The sequence below is a fragment of the Penaeus monodon genome, chromosome 18 (assembly GCF_015228065.2).
Source record: "Penaeus monodon isolate SGIC_2016 chromosome 18, NSTDA_Pmon_1, whole genome shotgun sequence".
In the NCBI taxonomy this organism is placed as follows: Eukaryota; Metazoa; Arthropoda; class Malacostraca; order Decapoda; family Penaeidae; genus Penaeus; species Penaeus monodon.
Genome location: NC_051403.1, coordinates 29,027,021 through 29,044,520, shown reverse-complemented (window position 1 = coordinate 29,044,520; position 17,500 = coordinate 29,027,021). Strand labels below are relative to the sequence as shown.

Sequence of the window (17,500 nt, the reverse complement as noted above, 5' to 3'; positions counted from 1 at the left end):
ACAAACGTAAAATATTTATCTTCACATACTAAATTAACCACATAACAGCCTTCTGCATTAAGTTAACCTCTCTGTTCGCATTCCAGCTAAGATATCGACGTGGGAACTTGGGCGGAACATCCGTACAAGAAATAGGTTTTGCGGAATATGAGAAGATCAAGAAGAGGAGACCGAGGGATGCCGTCACAACGGTCACCCTCAACGACCTCGCGCCCTTTGTTAACACGTCGGTGGTCGTTATCAAGGTTGATATCGGTGAGTCGTCTCTTTTCTTCCTTTAACACGAACTTAGCGCTATAATTAATGATGCCAGTAATGATGATATTGATAATAATAACAACGATAAAATCAACCACCCCACCGCCCTCCGCCTTGCCTGCAGAGGGGTGGGAGTGCCAGGCCATCCTCGGCGGCACGGGCTTCCTCGGGTCCCACTTCGCCCCCTACGTCTTCATGGAGTGGGCTGTCGTGTCCAACAACCGCCATAAGTACCACGCCCCCTGTCGCCCCGCCCACTTGCAGAGGATGGTCCAGTGGTTCGCCTCGAGGGGATATCACGCCCACATCTCCAAATCGGGCGTGGAGCTGAATCCCGCCCGCCTAGAGACGTGGCGAGCGGGAGACATCTACTGGAGGCATCGCACGGCGCCCAGGCTGCAGCACGTGTAGGGGAGATTCGGGTCCTTCCTGATTTAGACCTTTTTCCTCTTTCGTTCATGCTTTATTTTTCATTGCTTTTCACTCATTTTTCATTGTTTGGATTAATGCAACAGTGTTATCAGTGTCTGATTTATATTATTCTGCTTTTCTATTACGCTTAACGAGATGCGTTCATTGCTTGCAGTCTTTTCCCTTCTTTAACCTCTTAAATATAACTTACTAACATTCTTAATAATCAGTAATTCAAGTCTAGTCCGTTGGTTTAACAGGCATTATCTCCGGCTATGTAAACAAAAAGGCCTTGGTGTATACTAGGCCTACCTGTTCTATTATTAGGTGCGTTTCAGCATTATTTTAAATGAGTGATTTATGTAAAAAAAGCGAAGGAAATTCACGAACAGTGTAAAGAGGAAGAACTGTAATAAATGACATTGTGACATGCTATAGATAACGTAAGTTTATAGAGAATGAAATGAAAATTGAAGTACCAGTTAAATCGGAAATGTAGAACTGATATTTTTTAATAATCAAAACGATGGAATTGTGTATATATGAGAAAATTACTTGATATACTTACAGTGAAGTGTATAATGATTATGATCATAAAGTAATGTAAAATGGTAATAATAGTATTAATTAGTATAATAATAATGGTAAATGATGAATATTTGTTTAATACATCATCAACCCTACTATCTCATTGTTCTTACCATTATTATTATTACTGCTACTACTACTCTGCTCAGTACTCGGTTATTTCATTGTAGATATCTTTATAAACGTTTTCTTTCCTCATAAGAATATAACGTTAGTATATCAAGAGGAATTATGATTTAGTTTCACAACACAAAATACATAACGAAACTTTCCCTATTACCTACAACTATATGAATACAGATAAATATTTATATTTTGAATATAATGGAACTGTATTCCGAGAACAGTAAAATATGAAATGATAGTCTAGTCATAAGTATAAATAGAATCTGCACATACAGTGTGTAAGTGTCCACGTGTATAAATGTATTGTATATTTGTTTCGTAACTTATTCTTAAATGTATTTGTTGATGTAGTTGTTTTATTTTTTACTTTGTTTTGTTCTTTTGTGCACAATTTTATATATGAGCTTATTTTTTCACTGCAAAATACCAAAGTAAGTTACCACAGCAATTTACGTAAAGCAATTTAACTTATGGGTTTATACGAGACATTAAGTGTATAATTATGTCTAAATGGTCTGTCCTGTAGTGTTCACTCTGATAATATTGTTGTATAAAAATGTCTTCCCGTGATTTGACCTTCCAGCAAAAGCGGCTTACATTCCAGTAACACGGTAAAAATAAATATGGTCAGTAGGTGTTTGTTTTATTTACTTTCTAGCAATAAGAGGCGAAACTGAGCTTTCATATTCTTGCATAACTTGCTTCAAAATCTATTATAATTTCTTTAGGCTCGGTCCCGCAAATTAAGGTAGAGCGTGTAAAGGCAGCCATATATATTTTTTTTTTCACTTGAAACTATCCATATTAAAAAGAAAAGAGTTAATATATAATACGACTGTATTCAACAGTGTACAGCAACTCAAAACGATATCACTAAGCTAAGTTTACAAGCAGATATAATGAAATTAATTGTCGCTCACTTCCAAAACACTTTTTTTAAAGATAGGATATCAATACGTTATTATCTACGCGTAATCTGGTTTCCCATATTCAAAGGCGGCCATAGAGAATTGTATCCGAAATCCCGGGCTCACTTCTACGGCTCTAAATGATGTACTGCCGCGTTTCCTCTGCCAGAACCTGATCTGTCTTTGATGTATAGTGTATATTTGACCTGCTGGTTTATCTCTTCATCGGAGAAACTTGATATGAAAGAATCTAAACATAATACTTTGTTTAAATTGCATATGAAGTCTGTATGGTCTATTTACCGTGAATAAATGTTTAAAACTCGGGCAGTGAATGTTCAGTTTATTTTTTTTTTCGTTTTTTTATGCGATATATAGCTTGAGACTCGGCGCGGGATCGGCTCTACTTCATTTCAGGTATTGCGAATGCTTATGATAATTTCTAAACAAAAATATTTGGAATCTTCAACAGAAAAGTTCTATAATATATACATATACGAATATATACATACATACATACATCTTCTTCTTTTAACGGTAGGTTCATGTCTGAGCCGCCGTGGTCACAGCATGATACTTAATTGTAGTTTTCATGTTGTGATGCTCTTGGAGTGAGTACGTGGTAGGGTCCCCAGTTCCTTTCTACGGAGAGTGCCGGTGTTACCTTTTTTAGGTAATCATTCTCTCTATTTATCCGGGCTTGGGACCAGCACTGACTTGGGCTGGCTTGGCCACCTAGTGGCTAGGGAGGCAATCGAGGTGAATTCCTTGCCCAAGGGCAGGTTCGCACACGCTCGCTATTTTTTATATACATACATACATACATATATATATATATATATATATATATATATATATATATATATGTATATACATATATAATATATATATATATATATATATATATATATATATATATATATATATATATATATATATATATACGTAAAATATTTAGAAACTTGTATTTTCATAACTGTAATTGGGTACAAAACAAACTTAACTTTCAGCATATCACGAGTACACTGTAACTGATTTGTAATTAAGAAGGTTTAAAAATCTGAAATGAGTTTTTTTTTAACTTTTGATTCCAGTCATCCAATTTCGCATGTAATATTTCATTTGACTTTCTACATATGTATTAATCACGTATGCAAATATATGTATCACTGTGTCGCAGACCCAAATATTCTAACAATGCAATAAAATGTAAAAATCCCTTCCTTGTTATGTCTACATTATCTCACTAATACTTTTTTTCATAAATATTAACTTGTCATTTTTTTCTGAATCCTTTTCACTTGAAGCTCCATCAAGTTTTAACATATGTATATTGTTTTGAAACTGTCAACTGTACAGATCAGTAATTTACTGATATGCTGATATCACGTCATAGCAATGTGAAAAAGGTTGAAATAAAAAAATATCAAGAAATATTTAGTGTATTATTACATATCACTGGCAAGTCCATAGACTATATATGCATACCAACGAGACCTAATGATGGAGACCTCATATGGTACACTGTAGACGATATTTAACACGAGCATTTGTCATTCACCCGCGACGTCAAATGAAAAATTATCACGACTTCATTAAAAATATCTTTTATTTTGTGCTCGTATTTGAAAAGGTGATGTATATCTTTTTATTTTTTTAATTTTGGTTATACGTATCTTCTGTATCGACAGGGGGGGAGGAAAGCAAAATAAGTACATAGTATATTACAAGTTTCAAAACCAAGTAACAATACATATATGTAATGTAGGTACACATATTCCTATACAAATGAATGTGTGAATGGATTTACACAGATACAACACAGAAGGTTCTCATATTCCAATCCAGATTAAATGCCTTCGTTACAAAAGAAGAAAGCAAGGTATGCAACATTAACCTATCCAATTGCAACAATACCTATCAGTAAAACACACGGCACTGTCATGTGAGGCATATATATAATACTGAATTTGGCTTATTTGTTAATTTTATCGGAACTAATCGTCTTCAGTGTCAACAAGATGAAAGACAATTTATAACAAGACAATCACATTTCTGTGTCAAAAGGGAAATATTGGTTAAAGGGAAAAATGAGCATCATTAAGACTAAAACATTTATATACATAAATAAATACATAGATAAATAGAACAAGAGACTAAAACAAACATGTAACATAAATAGAGACATCCACATGATGCTTGAAATATCATAAATCTGCTAAGCTTGGTCTATGTCAGACTTTAAAGCTTAGTGTGATAATAATATCAGCACAATAATATCGGTGAGTGTAAATGATAACATAACCAAAGAGAAATGTGATCACATGAAGATGCAGTTCTCCGTGTTTCTCGCCTTCTTTTCACTCGGTCGTTTTTCACATTCGTTGGCTGGAGTGACAAGAAGCAGCTCGTTCGAATCGGTGAGGAAAATCACTGGGTATCGTGAGTACTCAAAACCTATTATATTCTATAAAAAAAAAAGTTGGTTTTCCGATGCCTATTCGTAATGGAAGTATCGTTAGTATCACAGCACCAACAGTTTGGTTGTATTGACTTCAGCACAACTGAAATCTGTTCCTTCGGCACACTGTCCTTGATTTCTTTCTTGCTTCTCATTCACGTTGTGCGCATAAATTCTTCCCTTACAGCAACAGCACATCATAAATCGATTAGAACAGAAAAATAAAATCTATCAGAAGCTCCAGACGAGCAGCACACAGACAACTAAACAGACAGACGTGCTGAAGAATCGCTAGGTCAGTCGTTCTGCTTTTGTTCTGAAGTTATATAGTCATTGCCCCCTCCCTCTTCTCGTTTAAGGAGGAAGGGGGTAAGGGCGAGTCTCGTCTGCTAGCAAGATGTCTGGTACCTAATATATAACAGATTAATCGTCATTGTCATTGTGCTAGTTGGTTGCATCATCACCACTGAACCCGAGCAACTGTCCACTGGGTCAAAGGTAAGTCATATGAGGTCATTCGGCATGGTGCTATTCAGTATAAGCACAAAGGTAGACATGGAGAAATTACTTTAAAAAAAAAACAAGAACCAGTCTTGACACAATAACAAAATCCCACAAGAAAAAAAATTAAATCGAATAATTAAAGCAAATGGTATCAAATCCTCCTCTGATAAACAGCACAAACAAATAAATACCCAACAATGATAATAATAATCATAGTAATAACAACAATCGTCATATTCAGACTAGCACACCAGTCTCGTGGGCTCTCTAAGTCAGTGTAAAAACGAGAAATTGTAAGTCTGTGGGTGGTACGAGGTCGGGACAGGAGGAGGAGGTCTGTCAGGAGGTCCTATGGTCCGTAAAAGGTCGTCAGGCTCATAGTATATGTCGCTGGACTCCTGTGTTGGGGGGGAGGGAGGGCCAGGGAGAAGGGAGGGGGAAGGAAAAAAAAAGAAACATTAGTTGCGTTGAATGTGTAAATTGATCTTTTTTTCTTTTCTTTTCTTTCTTTTTTAGAACAACAAACATATGACGTCGTGATGTTGATACCTGATACTCGTGTAAAAGTTATTGAAGTATTGTGAAGTCAGACTGTTTTTGTTCTACTTTTCACGAATAATTAATGTTCCACTTGTATCCATGCTGCAATTTTTAAAAGATAAAATGAAGGCAGAGTTTGCAAGGAAATTGTATCATCAGCTATCTACAATGCAAACTCAGGGAAAAAAGTAAAAGGACAAACAGATGAGAGAGAACTACATTACTAGAAACTGTACACCGAATAGCTACTCCGAGTCTACACTATCTACACTGTGAATCGAATCAAGAATACGCGTCAGTCTTAATCTCTCTCTCTCTCTCTCTCTCTCTCTCTCTCTCTCTCTCTCTCTCTCTCTCTCTCTCTCTCTCTCTCTCTCTCTTCTGCAAGTGAGGTAGTTTTCCTAAAAATGCCTTAATCTTTAATCCCATACAACTACTGTACCTATTTACAAAATATTTACATTTACCTGCGCTAAAGAGTACTTTTTACACCTCGACAATCACATTACAGACACATGCACATTCACAAACAATAAAACTGCATTATGCAAACGATTCTTTAAACTAAATGACCAACAGCTACGTTCTCATATCTTAAGTTCATAAATTGTTATTTACAACTCTATAAAAAAAACATTAATTGCACCTAGAAACGCCTTCATTTTCTTAAATACTAATCTAGCCATTGTAAATACAATAAAGTCTGGTATATCAGTAGCACCAAAGGTATTGCAGACGAAATCCGTAGCCACAGGCCCCACAGCATGCAGGAAAGTGTAGAAAATGTAACGGTAATGATTTTTTAAAAATATTATAAACTATCAACGCCCCATTTGAGATGTTTGATTTTGTTGTTTAAAATATTTTCGTTTTATGTTATTTGCGTTTTTTTTCTCCTAGGAACTCTTTCCTATGCAACTGTTTTCACCCTTTTAAAAGTTTTAGTCAACAATTTATGATTTTTGTGTTCTGTTTTACTGAATACTGTTCTCTCCTGTTGGGTGAAAACTACTCTCTCCAAAGATATGTTTGTGATTTTTTAACTTTTTAATTTTGAACATAACTCTGTCGGTGTTTCACTGGAAAATCCCACAAAAAAGAGAAAAAAGCTAGCATGCTGAAAGTAAAGAATGGAGAAAATAGGCCTATGAAGAACTCGATAATGACGTCATCTCTGTCATGAATCGTCTAAAGAATTGTGAAAAGAAGCAAAACAGTTCAGAAGAGGTAAACGGAACAATACAAAACAAAATGGTGATATTGTGCTCTTGAAACCTGCTAGAGTGAGGTACCGAAAACCCCTTTCTTCTTCCCACTTCTAGGCTTGAAGAAAATTGCAAATGATATGTCTAGTTAGTTATAAGAGAGCTTGTGCTAAAAGGGCTTTCCTATCCTGATATGTATTGTATATTGCACTTGTCTGACCCATGAAAAAAAGACTGACCGAAAGAAGCTCTAACTTATTAATGAACACTATCTGACATAATGATAAAGCCACTATGTAAATACTGATGGTCGTAACAGAATGAATTGAATTGCCTAAATCAACTCGGTCAGAAGAAATAAAAAATAATCTATGTATATGAGCATTCATGTACAGCGTATTGGAAACAACCAAATTCACATTCACAGTTTGGAACCATTCTCTCTCTCTCTCTCTCTCTCTCTTGGAACTCTCTCTCTCTCTCTCTCTCTCTCTCTCTCTCTCTCTCTCTCAGAAGAGGAGCGAGTTATAGCTCCTAGCGATGCGCGAGTGGTGGGCGGCCAGAGTACCCACCCCAAGAGATCCTCGGGACTTCGGCCTCGGCAGCTGGTACGGCCGCTCGAGCTCGTCCTCGGAGCTCTCCATGCCGCCCATCCCCGCCGTGGTGGCGACGCTGGCTCCGCCCATGGGTCCTATGGTGGCAGCCCCTCCCACGCCCTCGTGTAGGGGGATGGGCGTGCGGGCGCCGAGGGTCGGGGCGCGCGAAACACCTCCGTGGGCTGGTGTAGTTAAGGTTGTATTAGTGTACAAAAACTTACAACAAATATAACTAATTATGTAAATCACTGACAATAGATATATTGCGATATCATATTACCATGACTGTCTTTTTACTAGTCAGTAGTGGATCCGACTCGCAGGTTACATGAACTAAGCCATTAAACATACAGTAACAGAAGATACTACACAAGCCACTACAACTTGTGATTATTACTGATGACGAAAATGATAATAACAACAATAGTAGAAATAACAATAGTAATAGTCTATTCTCAATATTAACTATGCATTTATTGAGAAACTGCAACGAAACCTCTGACTCACAAAGCGTGTTGAGCGAAGCAGGTCCGAATTGCCCATAAACCGACTGACTACCGAACGGCTGTTTCTGATTCATGTAAGAATGTTTTTGCTGCTGTTGTTGGTGATGCATCTGTTGCTGCTGTTGCTGCTGCTGGTGTTGCATCGTGGCCATCAGGTTAACGGGGTTGAGCTGGTGCAGACCGAACTGTTCGGGTGCGTACTGCTGTCCGAACTGACCCGCCGCGGCCGAGCCTAGTGTCCCCAAGGAAGCGTAGCCCGAAGATGAAGCCGCAGCCATCTGGTGTCAAAGGACACGGGGTAAATATCTTGTAGGAGGAGGCGGAGGAGGAGAAGCAGAAGAATAAGAAGAGAAATAAGGAGGAGATGGAGAAAGAAGCAAAAGAAGAAGAGGAGAACAAGGAGGAGGAGGATAAGGAGGAGGAGGAGGAGAAGGAGAAGGAGGAGGAGGAGGAGGAGGAGAAGAAGAAGAAGAAGAAGAAGAAGAAGAAGAAGAAGAAGAAGAAGAAGAAGAAGAAGAAGAAGAAGAAAAGGAAAGGAAAAAGAAAAGGAAAAAGAAAAAGAAGCAGAAGAAGAAAAAGGAGGAGGAGGAGGAGGAGGTGGAGGCAGCCGTGTAGGTGAAGGAGACTGAGAAGGGGGTGGAGGTGATGAAAATATACAGAGAAAGACAGAGAGAGAGGGAGAGGGAGGGAGAGAGAGAGAGAGAGAGAGAGAGAGAGAGAGAGAGAGAGAGAGAGAGAGAGAGAGAACAGAGGAGCGGGAAGAACGTAAAAGAGAGAGAAATAGTAAGACACAGAAATATAGGTAAAAGACGAGGAGCGAAACCTGAAAGCAAAGGTATACCAAACAAACCGAAACTAAACCTACAAAAAAAGAGACAGACTAAAAAAACAAAAGAACAAAACAATAAACACTGACAATATCGCCTCCTCGTCCCAAAAAAAAGAGAAGAGGAAAAAATGCGACTTTCAAATCATCACACAAACATACTCCCGGAGTCTACTAACCTGTCTTTGGTGCGTGTACAGGTTACCCGGCGTCGTGGTGTTGGTCGGCTGGGAGGAAGGCCCTGCCATGCCCCTCAGCTGTTCAGGTTGCTGTTCAGGAATAACACAGGCGAGGAAATGAATGTTACGACATTAGTAAAATGAATAAAATATAGCGAAATTAACATAAAAAATCGGAAGCAATAGATGATAGAACTGTTTAATTTCCATGATAAAACATATATATACAGACTTATAAATATACATTAAGAGTGACTCAAAATTATTATAGTTGAATAAGTGGTTCGTATGTCTTTACATTGTTTATATCTCTTTGCGTATATAACAACAAGGGGAAAATGCAATAAGCAATATTAAAATAAGAAGATTAAATTACATTGGACCAAATTTCATTATACTGATAGTTAAACTCAACTCATTTTTTAGACTGCACACATTTAACCGTGCGACACTGTACTAAAAAACGGTAAATAGGGTCTTTGTTAGTGCAATGTTATCCGTGTTGGTGACCTATGCATTATATACGATGTGAATGTACATAGTTTATGGTAGTTGCAATGCCAAAGAAATTGATAACTTGTCAAATGCAATTATAAAAGATAAGTAGAAATTAACAAAGAGTGGATGCGCATTTAAGTCGCTCAAGAAGGGGAAGAATTCTAGGCTGTTAGTCACAAGCCAAGGTATATGCTTCGTCAGTCCGGAAAGTCAGAGAAGAAGTACTAAGTCTAGATCAACAGATACTTGCAGTGTGCACCAGTCAGTATCACCGAAATCTTAGAAATGGTCAGGTGTGCTAAAACTAGCTAGGGTCACGTGTACAAGAACTAGTCATGTCAATTTTAACAGAAGCAGCCAAAAGGGTTTTACTAGAACTAGCAAGATCAAGTGTACTATAATCAGCCGAGGCGAGCAGTGCCGCGTCGAGAATCGTGCGGGGAAAAGAAGCACCGAAAGACCCTTGAAGCAGAGGTTATAGAAGGCGGCAGAGGGAGGCGATAGGGCTCTGCGGGATGGAAGGAGACTAACAGCCGAGAGCTGGGCGTGGAGAGCCAACAGCTGCTGGAAGTTGAGCGTCCCTGGCTGCGCCGCCATCATGAACGGAGGGATGCCGGCGTTCTTCTTCGCGGCGGAGGAGCCTCCGCCTCCTACGAGCTTCTTCAGACGCCCCAGGATGCCCTCGCTCCTGCGGCCGAGGGTCGAGTTGGACAGGGCGCGCGTGACGCGGTTATACATAGAGAACGGGTTGGTGTTGACCGTGGCGGGGACGGCGCCGGCGGTCAGGTACTCGTTGCTGCTGCTGCCGCCCTGCTCTGAGCTCTGGGGCTGCGAGGGAGGTCAGGGGAGGTCAGAGGTCAGAGAAGGTCACTTCGGGGCCAGGTGCCAGTCAATTGTGGTCGACACGAGGTCTTAACCAGTGTCATTATGGGGGTCCATTAAGAGGTAACAGAAGGTGAAGGCTACAATAATGTGGATATAGTGTACAGAAGACATACAGTACAATAAAAGGCTATTATACTACTCATACCTTACGAAATAAGTCACAAATACTTCAAAGTCGAGTCGGAATTAATGTGTTATACTACTAAAGACAACTCTAAGGAACTTTTGTCTACAGGTGAGTCATTGGTTAATTCTAGGACAAATTACTGCTGATGCAGGCAATTTTCTCTCTCTCTCTCTCTCTCTCTCTCTCTCTCTCTCTCTCTCTCTCTCTCTCTCTCTCTCTCTCTCTCTCTCTCTCTCTCTCTCTCTCTCTCGCTCTCAATGATTAAATATCGTCTCTTAAAATTTGAAGTTCAAAATTACATCAATGAAAAAGTACTATCTGGTCCGTCAAATAACAGGCAATAGTGGAAAGAAGTAATAACAGTATGAAGAATTAAGAAAAAAATATAAAGTCATGAGTAAACACTTCATGCCACTCACATTAATTCATTCATAAAGAGACTCATTCACAAAAAGTAAAGCCAAAATTATGAACGAATACACGCCATCCACCTTCCTCCAGCCACATATTCACCAAAGATCAAACAGCCAATCACACACACAAACAACATCCCCGTAACTTTCACCCATTCATTGCTTCACAAAACAACTTCACCCATTCATTGCTTCAAAATACAACTTCACCCATTCATTCCTTCACAACAACTTCACCCATTCATTCCTTCACAACAACTTCACCCATTCATTCCTTCACAACAACTTCACCCACCCATTCCTTCACAACAACTTCACCCACCCATTCCTTCACAACAACAACAACAGTTCTACCAACATCACCAACAACCCAACGTACCCCGACCCTCGACTCACCGCGTAGATGTTCTGGTTGGTGAGCGTCTCGGCGATGTGTGCCCACCGCATCCTGTCCTCCAGCGTGACCCCGTACTGGCCAGCGGGACCTGTATTCGCCATGCCCTTGTTCTGCACGTTGACGGCGAACCCTCCTCCGTAGAGCGTCCCTGCAGCGGCGCCCCTTGCTAGGACCTCCGTCTTGGCGTCCTGGGCTTTCCATCGTCGGCTGGGGGAGGGGGAGGCAGAGAGGAGAGGAGGTTGAGTTAGTGAGTTGTGGAAGCGGGTGTTTGAGACACGGAGATGGAGGAGAAAAGTGGAATATATTTTGAATTGTTGGTAAATATAAACTCATGGAACTCTATTCGAATTTGACATAATTCATCTAAATTTATTCTACGAAAAGACATATCACGAGAGTAATGATAATGACAGGAGTATAATACATACATGATACAATATTCAATACTAGCTCCAAAGAAAAAAAAACAGCATCAATAAATACGCCAACCAAGAACCAAATAACACAAAACAAATCAAAACAAACAAACAATAACAGTAACGCCATCAACATGCCACACACCTCCACATGCACAGGAAGATGAGCGTGAGGATGATGATGATGACGGCCGCCACCGACGCTCCGACGGCCACTCCCAGCACCTCGCCGTCGATCTCGCAGCGGGCGCCGTAGTAGGAGCCCTTGCACCTGGGGGAGGGGGAGGGGGTTGAGGCGGGGACTGTGGGTTAGGTGGCTTGGTTGGGCTGCTTGCCGGCCTCTCCTGCGCTTCTGTTTTGGTTACTTAGGTTGCGGTTTTAAAAATGCATGGCCCCTTTTTTTGTTCCTACTATCTATCTCCCTTTTCTGAGGTCCCCGTCTGTCTTCTCTCTCTCTCTCTCTCTCTCTCTCTCTCTCTCTCTCTCTCTCTCTCTCTCTCTCTCTCTCTCTCTCTCTCTCTCTCTCTCTCTCTCTCTCTCTCCCTCTTTCTCTCTCTCTCTCATTCTCCCTCATTCTATCATCTCTCTTTCATCCCTCCCTCCCCTCTATCTCCTCTTTCCACCCCCCTCTTTCCCCTCTTCCCCCTCGCTCTGCCCACTCACTGGCACACTTTCTCCCCGTCCTCGATGCGGCATTCCCCTCGCTTGTTGCAGAAGTCGGAGGAGCAGGACTCGCAGTGCCGCCCCACCTCCATCGGGTCGTCCACGTATCTGTTGGGAAAGCAGGTCAGGTCGCAGGTCAGCAACAACAAGATCACGAATAACAAGGGCAGTAACAGTAATAATAATAACAATAATAATAATAATAATAATAATAATAATAATAATAATAGCAATAATAATAAATGAATAAATAATAGATAATAAAGATAATAATAACAAAATACTAGTAATAATAATAAAAATAATAACAAAATATTAGTAATAATAATAAAAACAATAACTATTATTTCTATTATTACAATAGAAATAATAACAACAATAACAATAATAAAACAAGAATAGCAATAGTAGAATCTGCTCCTCATCTCACCTGTCCGTGTAGCCAGGCAAGCATCGGCAGGTGAAGGTGCCAAACTCATTGACGCAGGTGGCATCACTGTGGCAGTCGTGGAGTTTGGGGTCATTGCACTCATTGATATCTGCGGAATGAGGCTGATTAGTATTGGGAGAGAAAGCCAATGATGGGAAAGAGGGAATGAGATGACGTAAATATATTGTCTTTTCTCTGTATACAAATCAGTGATGATGATGATGCTAAAATACTAATACTACTAATAAAGATAAGAATAACAATAATAATAATAATAATAGTAATGATAATACCAATAATAATAATAATAATAATAATAATAATAATAATAATAATAATAATAAAATAATAATTAATATAATACAAAATAATATAATAATAATAATAGCTAAGTGTAAAACATTCCCATAATCCACTAAAAAAGACAGCACACAAACTAACGACGTTGAAATGCAATTCTCCTTTAAGTGGCTGAAGTCACCCTTAAAAATATATATAATGGATAACACAGAAAATAATCATGCCGGTTTGAGAGTCAACTGCATGCGTTTCTAAGATTAAATCTCTTGCGAAGATACATTTTCATTCCTAATTATATTTTCTACAATTGCAATAACTGTCCAGTGATAATAAACAACATAGAACTCTTGACTGAATAGCATTCCTGAACAACAGAAGTTCATAAGCCCCGTGGGTTGTTAAGAGCACGTGTCCTGCACCGCTTTAAGAGTAAGGCGACACTCGCTGGAATGGCCTATGGCAGTCGCGCCTCACGTTTGCATGTGGCTTGCGTGTCGCATGGGCACCGCTTTTTCCTCTCTGCTTTTTTGTTCCTTCATCTTTCTTTTAGCCTATTTTTTTCTCCCCTTTCTTGTTCTCTCTTCTCGTCTCGGCATGTACATACTTATCGCCATAAGATTTGCATTTAATATAAAATGGGAATTTGTAATAGCATTGTTCTAAACAAATATGAAGGGCAAACTAATATTAATAATAACAGTGGTAGTAATAACAACAAAACAACAATAATAATAATAATGAAAATAATAATAATAATAATAATAATAATACTTCTACTACTACTACTACTACTACTACTACTTCTACTGCTAATACTACTACTTCTACTACTACTACTACTACTTCTACTTCTACTACTACTACTACTACTAATAATAATAATAATAATAATAATAGCAGCAGCAACGCCAGCACTAGTAGCACGAGTGCCGGCGCCGCGCAACTGACCCGCCACTTCCGGCACGGGGTTGAGCGGGCCGTCCACCCACAACGCCGACTCGCCGATCTTGTTGCCGTGGCTCTGGATCACCTGAATGACCTGCCTCTGCAGCGCCTGCCGGATGGTGCGGGAGCGCGTGGCAGGCGTGCTCTCCAGGTTGATGGTGGAGTTGACGATCACTTTGCCGCCCAGGGAGTAGAACTTGTGCACAGTGTTGCTCAGGTAGGCGGAGGACATCTGGGTCTTGCTCATGGCGCTGTCGATCTGGGGGGGGGGGGGGAGGCCTTGAGGTCGGGTGGTTTCTCGCTTTTTTTTCTTTAATGTATGTGTGTTGTTTTTGCTTTTGTCTTTCTTGTTGATGGGCTGGTGTTGTTTGGGGCTGTTATATTTTTTTCATTAAGTTTGTTTCTGTTAGATATATCATCTACCTATATTTTGTTGTGTATTGCTTGTATAGAATGCTTAGCCGTCGTTATACATAACTTATCTTTGTTTCTATCAGAAATGTTATTTGTACCAAATACGCATCTCATTACTGTAGCAACTACGATTACTATCACAACTATGGCTTCGATTTTAAAATGAAATCAGAATCACCACAAAATAATTGTGCCATAAATACGACGATGATGAAAGCAATAATAATAGCAACAACAGTGCCGACACCGGACTGACCGCGTGCGTGGCCTCCCACTCGAGCCTCCGGTATTCCTCGGACTCGGGGTCGTTGTACCTGCCGCCCCACACGAGCCGCTGCTGCCCCATCAGGTCCACCTTCAGCGCCATCTTCAGGGACACCATTCCTGGAGCGGGACAGCGATGTCAGTGAACTGGATTTTAGGTACTGATTATTTATTTGTATACTGATCTATTCATTTATTTATTATTATATTTTTTATTTTATTTTATTTTATTATTATTATTATTATTATTTTTTTTTTTTATTATTATTATTATTATTTTTTTTTTTGGGGGGGTGAGTAGATGAGTGTTTTGTTACTGTTGTTCTTTTTTAGGGATATGGGAGAGGAGTTTTGTCGTGTTATCGATGTTTTCATTATTATTCGGGATTTTTTTTTTTTTTTGGGGGGGGAGAGGGTGTGATTTGCCTTTTTTATTGGTTGTTAATTTTGCAATTGTTTAGGAGGGGCAGTGTTTTTTTTATAGTATTGAATTGGAATTCCTTGAAGGTTTGATCATTCTCAAGAGGGAGGACAGGTGTAAAAAAAAATAAAAATAAAGTGAACGACAATTTTAAAATCCTTCCCCATCCCCCGTCAACACAAGCAACACAAAATGAAAATACAAAAAAGTAGATTATACAAAAAAATGGAATAAAATAAAGTAAATATACATATAAATCAATAAAGCAAAATATACAAAACAACATCCCCCCCCCCTTCAACCAGCCAGTCCCCAGTCTCCCGTGGAAACTCACTCTTGCACGGAGTCCGCGGCCTCTTCCTGTCGGTGCCCGGCCGGCAGTAAGCAGCTGGAGACGCCGTCCTCCGTCCGGCACACCTCGCTCAGCTGCTCCTGGCAGGTGCTGTCGTCGCCCACGATGCACGTGTCGATTCTGCGGGCAGGGGGGAGTCGGGGTGAGGGTGCATCAGGGTTTTCGACAGAGCTAATACGGTGGTTCTTTGCCTTTTAAGAGTCAAGGACCCTAAGAATCGCAGGAAAGCTATGGATCCCCTTCCACAGAAATAATCACATTAACACAACTTTTGCATGCAATGTGTAAAAGGTACTTTACTATTTGATTGTCTCACACATATGTGTATATATATATATATATATATATATATATATATATATATATATATATATATATATATATATATTTATATATATATATGACATACAGAAGTATTATCAAACTTTAAAAAAAAAAAAAAATTATGCATGACGTAATGATTTTTATCTGATCCTCACGCACCCCTGAAACTCGTTCACGGACCCCATTGATTCCAGGTCAAAAACCCCTGATTTAATAAGATTGAGGATGAATAGTATTAATCAGTAACTTAAATGTAATTTCGATATGATAAGTAAGGTTTAGGTTTGGTTAGTATATTTTTTTTCTGAATGGCTGGGAGACGGAGTGAGAATCTGAATACTTACTGGAACAGACAAATAGATACATATATAGATAACAGAAAAAAATGCACATATGGAGAAACTAAAAAAAAAAATAACACTAAGCTAAGCTGCGTCAACAACAGAAGAAACAGATACAACTGAAACGAGAGATGACTTCGCAGTCTCACCTGATGGGCGGCTGAGTAGGCCTACGGGTGTAGGTCTTTCTGGGAGGAGCAGGTTTGGGACGTGTTGGAGCGGTGGGCGTGGTCGGCGGGGGCGGTCTGTTGGGCGTGGGGCGTGCGAGGGGGGCCGTCGGGCGCTGGAAGGGCCTCTCGTTGCCCGTCTGAGGCAGGTCCTCCTCGGGCACGACGAAGCCGACGCCCGTGCCGATGGTTTGCTGGCGGGGGCGAAGGGGGAATGTCACCATGAAATTTGCGTCCAATGTGAAATGGGAATTTTGGATGTGCTGATCGAATAACATTACTCTAAACAAAACGAAGGACAAATTACTATTAATAATAGTAGCAATAACATAATCATGATAATAATAATAAATAATAATAATAATAATAATAATAAATAGCTTTACAATGGTGCGGGAGGAACGCTGCAACGGCGGTTTTCATTCGAAGGCCGATTTTCCCTCTTCCTCCTCCGTATCCTGGGATATTATCAATATCACCTCCCCCTCTCTCTCTCACTCTCTCTCTCTCTCTCTCTCTCTCTCTCTCTCTCTCTCTCTCTTCTCCTCTCTCCCTCTCTCTCTCACTCTCTCTCTCTCTCTCTCTCTCTCTCTCTCTCTCTCTCTCCTCTCCTCTCTCTCTCTCTCTCTCTCTCTCTCTCTCTCTCTCTCTCTTCCCTCTCTCCTCTCTCTCTCTACTCTCTCTCTCTCCCTCTCTCCTCCTCTCTCTCTCCTCTCTCCCTCTCCTCTCCCTCTCCCCTCCTCTCTCTCTCTCTCTCTCTCTCTCCCCATCTCTCTCTCTCTCTCCCCCCCTCTCTCTCTCTCTCTCTCTCCTCTCTCTCTCTCCTCTCTCCTTCCCTCCTCTCCCCCTCCACCTCTCCTCTCCTCCCTCTCTCTCCCTCTCCTTCTCCCTCTTTCCCTTCCCTCCCTCCCTCCCTCCATCCCTTCCATCACCCTTCCCCCTCCCTCCTCCCTCCCTCCATCCCCCCTTCCCTTCCCTCCCTCCCTCCATCACCCTCTTCCCTTCCCTCCCTCCCTCCATCCATCAACCCCTTCC

At 40.3% G+C, this 17,500-nt stretch overlaps 2 protein-coding genes across 2 annotated transcripts in view; one reads left to right on the top strand and one right to left on the bottom strand.

Moving 5' to 3' along the window:
- Window positions 1-2,016, top strand: part of LOC119584391 — a 20,994-nt gene extending 18,978 nt beyond the window's left edge. The window contains exons 7-8 of the mRNA XM_037932970.1: window positions 87-255; window positions 383-2,016. Coding sequence (XP_037788898.1) covers window positions 87-255; window positions 383-669 — 456 coding nt within the window. The 3' untranslated portion in view covers window positions 670-2,016. The remainder of the gene's footprint in view (window positions 1-86; window positions 256-382) is intronic.
- A 1,703-nt stretch (window positions 2,017-3,719) lies between these two features.
- Window positions 3,720-17,500, bottom strand: part of LOC119584390 (SH3 domain-containing protein C23A1.17-like) — a 60,680-nt gene continuing 46,899 nt past the window's right edge. The window contains 14 exon segments of the mRNA XM_037932969.1: window positions 3,720-5,654; window positions 7,574-7,779; window positions 8,105-8,381; window positions 9,109-9,198; window positions 10,138-10,434; window positions 11,428-11,635; window positions 11,990-12,115; window positions 12,508-12,615; window positions 12,938-13,046; window positions 14,186-14,441; window positions 14,853-14,980; window positions 15,616-15,664; window positions 15,666-15,753; window positions 16,448-16,659. Of these exon segments, the coding sequence (XP_037788897.1) occupies window positions 5,529-5,654; window positions 7,574-7,779; window positions 8,105-8,381; window positions 9,109-9,198; window positions 10,138-10,434; window positions 11,428-11,635; window positions 11,990-12,115; window positions 12,508-12,615; window positions 12,938-13,046; window positions 14,186-14,441; window positions 14,853-14,980; window positions 15,616-15,664; window positions 15,666-15,753; window positions 16,448-16,659 (2,280 nt within the window). The 3' untranslated portion in view covers window positions 3,720-5,528.